Source organism: Odontomachus brunneus, unplaced genomic scaffold, assembly GCF_010583005.1.
Source record: "Odontomachus brunneus isolate Ranch 3 - 2012 unplaced genomic scaffold, Obru_v1 Obru_scaffold_374, whole genome shotgun sequence".
NCBI lineage: Eukaryota > Metazoa > Arthropoda > Insecta > Hymenoptera > Formicidae > Odontomachus > Odontomachus brunneus.
Genome location: NW_022639824.1, coordinates 96463 through 99306, shown reverse-complemented (window position 1 = coordinate 99306; position 2844 = coordinate 96463). Strand labels below are relative to the sequence as shown.

General features: G+C 63.4%; 1 protein-coding gene across 1 annotated transcript in view; it reads right to left on the bottom strand.

The window, feature by feature from the left end:
• Positions 1-661: 661 nt before the first annotated feature.
• Positions 662-2844, bottom strand: part of LOC116853609 — a 5526-nt gene continuing 3343 nt past the window's right edge. Inside the window, exons 2-4 of the mRNA XM_032834742.1 lie at positions 2383-2767; positions 1689-1965; positions 662-1549 (exon numbers count right to left, since the gene is read on the bottom strand). Coding sequence (XP_032690633.1) covers positions 662-1549; positions 1689-1965; positions 2383-2767 — 1550 coding nt within the window. The remainder of the gene's footprint in view (positions 1550-1688; positions 1966-2382; positions 2768-2844) is intronic.

Sequence of the window (2844 nt, the reverse complement as noted above, 5' to 3'; positions counted from 1 at the left end):
GGAACCCCACGCCGTGGATTTGGCGTTGAAGTCCCAGGCCACCACCACCGGGTGAGGGGCGCATCTTCTGACAACCCCTGACACCCGGTCCAGGTGCTCCTCGTAGTCGGCTCTAGTCCATCTTGGGGGAGCGAAGAGGGCGACCACTACCAGGGCCCCCCATCTCACCGCCACCAGGAATTCCTCGGCTTCGATGAGCGTCGGCCGAGGAGATTCCTGGCAGCACCTCCAGTAAATGGCGGCCGAGCCCTCCGGTAGCCCGAAACAGCGAGAATTGTCGGTCGGGATCCGGTAGGGCTCGGACGCCACGCCCGGAGGCCTGCCCCGCGTTCGGCGAGCGAGTGCAGGAACAGGTCCTGGGCGATCCTGGTGTGGCCTAAGTTGGCCTGGAGGAGTTTAGTCGCCATTTGTGGGCGTCAAATTTACTTCCTCCAGGTCGACCATCTCAGTAATAGCGGGGGCTGCCTCCGCTCCCGTTCCACCTTTCTCCACCGTCGCCAGGGGAGTCTCCTCCATCTGCACCTCCATGAGAGACTCTGGGGCCTCGGGTGCAGATGGGCGAACCTCGTCTCTTTTTGGCTTCCTGGGCTCCCTTCTCTCTCTCGGGGGGGGGGTCCAATTGACCCAACCCAGATGGTCCGGCAACCTTTTCCCGGGGGGCCTAGGATCGCTGCTGGCTTCCTTCCTGGTGGGGTAGAGAGGAAGGCGAGGTTCGGGCTTTCCCCGCCCCTTTGTTCTTCCTCCCTATTCCCTTATTTTTCTGGAAGGCCAAGCAGGCCTCCCCTCCCAGCCTGTGGGCCACCTCTTTATCGGCCGTGGAGCACACCGGGCACGACAGGCGTCCGGTGCACTCCGCGGCTTGGTGACCCGGGCCGCCGCAGCGGTAGCATAAACCGGATCGGTTGATCTCGCTGCGGCAGTGCTGACGGACGTGCCCCTCTTCCAAGCAGCGGAAGCATTGCAGGGGTCTTGCCGCCAGCACCTCGGCCCGGGCCAGACCCCAACCGACCTGGATCCGGCCCGCCTCCGCGACCTTTTTGGCCACGGAGACCGGGCACTGGATCCAAGCGGTAGCTAGCCCGTTAGGGGCTCTCCTCAACCCCCCACCCCACCCCACGTCGGAGGGATCGCCTCCCGAGGAGCCAGCCACAGCCGCCGGTATTTCCGCGGCCGTGACCGAGTCCTCCAAATTATGGAGGCGAATCTCCGCCTTCTTCGAGGGGCGGTAAATCCTCACCCCCTCTGCTCCCGCAAACACCACCCTGAGTCTTTCGGCCAGGGCATTTGCGAGTTTATCGCCTTCCGAGCCGGAGACCTCGAGAATGAGAGCCCCGGCGATAGCTCTTTTACATCTGAGGTTGCTGATCCCCAACTCGGAGAGGGGAATTCTACTCCTGGCGGTGCGCATCACCTCGCTATACTGTCCTTCCGGGCAGGTGATGCACACCGCCGCCGACGTTGGCGCCTTCAAATGTGGGACACTTTTCCCTCCCGTTTTCCCAGCAGGGTCCGGGGAGGGTTTGCTATCCCCTGTCTTCTTCAAGGGGACCTGTGGGGAGGATTTTTTGCCCTCCGCCTTATTTCCCTTGGGTAGCTTGCCTTTGCCACCGCCAGGAGAGGAGGATTCCCCCCCCAGAGGCCGTCTGGGCATGTGTTGGCAGCGGCCTCCTCCCCGCTCTCCTGCCCACCACCTTGTTCCACCCCTCAGCCTGGGGCGGCTGAGCGGAGGAACGGGTTGAGACCGTCTCCTTGTCCTTCGCCTTCCCCGTCTCAGGAGTGGAGGTGGTCGCCCCTTGTTTTGGGCCCTCTTTCTGGGCCTCCAGACCACCCGTGTGACCCGAGTGGGCTCTCTCCCGGGTGTCGGAACGGGGAACACCCTGCGTAGGAGGGTCCTCCTGATTGAAACTCTCCCTACCTTCCCTCCCCTTCCTCTTCTTCTTCTTCTTTCTCTTGGCCGTATGGCCACTTGCCCCAGAGACCGCTCCAGGATTCCGGGTGGATTCGTCCCTCCCCCCTTCATCCGCCCACTCCCAGGGGAGGAAAGGCGATGCCTAACCTCCTTCTCGGTGACCGTACTCTCCCTCCCAACCCCCGTTGTCTCCGTGGAGCACGGGGTGGCAGGTGAGGGCGGCCCGACACCCATTCGCGCCAGGAGCCTAGGGAGTAGAGTCTCGAGGCACGCCTCTATCCCCCCCTCGATTGAAGGAGGGGAAGCGAGTTCCACCACTCTCGGGGGCTCGATGATGGCCGAGGCCCCCTTGAGCGGGGGCCTGATCACCGGGGGAATGGTCTCTCCCGGCTGCGGGCGGCAGGAGGGGTCTGGCGGGGGGGTCCGGGAGAGCGATGATAGTCCCCCTCATACTCTCCCCCTCCGATTCTGACTTGACAATAGCCGGCAGCGTCGCCAAGCTCCTCGACCTGGGCGCTGGGGGTTGAGGGCTAGGGGCCCTCGCCGCCGCTGTAGCTCGCTCCTCCTCCAGCTTCTTAACCTGAGCCTTCAGGTCCTCATTCTCGGACCTGAAGCTTGCGTTTTCGGCCCTAAGGTGCGTCAAGTCTCCCTTCAGCAGGCGGACCTCCTTCCTGAGGTCTTCCCATTCCGCCTCAGCCACCACGTGACCAGTTTGCTGCGATCGCTGGTTCAGTACCGTGGCAGCTGCAGAGATGAGTACCGAGGCGTTCCACAGCGCACCCACCGTAGTTCCATTAAGGTTGGAGCAGCTCTGGGCCACTTTCCGCAGCCTGGCCACCTGCTCCACCACCACGGCGCCTAAACCGGCCGAAGAGGTATCCCTGAACTCCTGAATGAGATCTGCTTCTTCGTATCGGGCCTTCCTCACCCTCGGA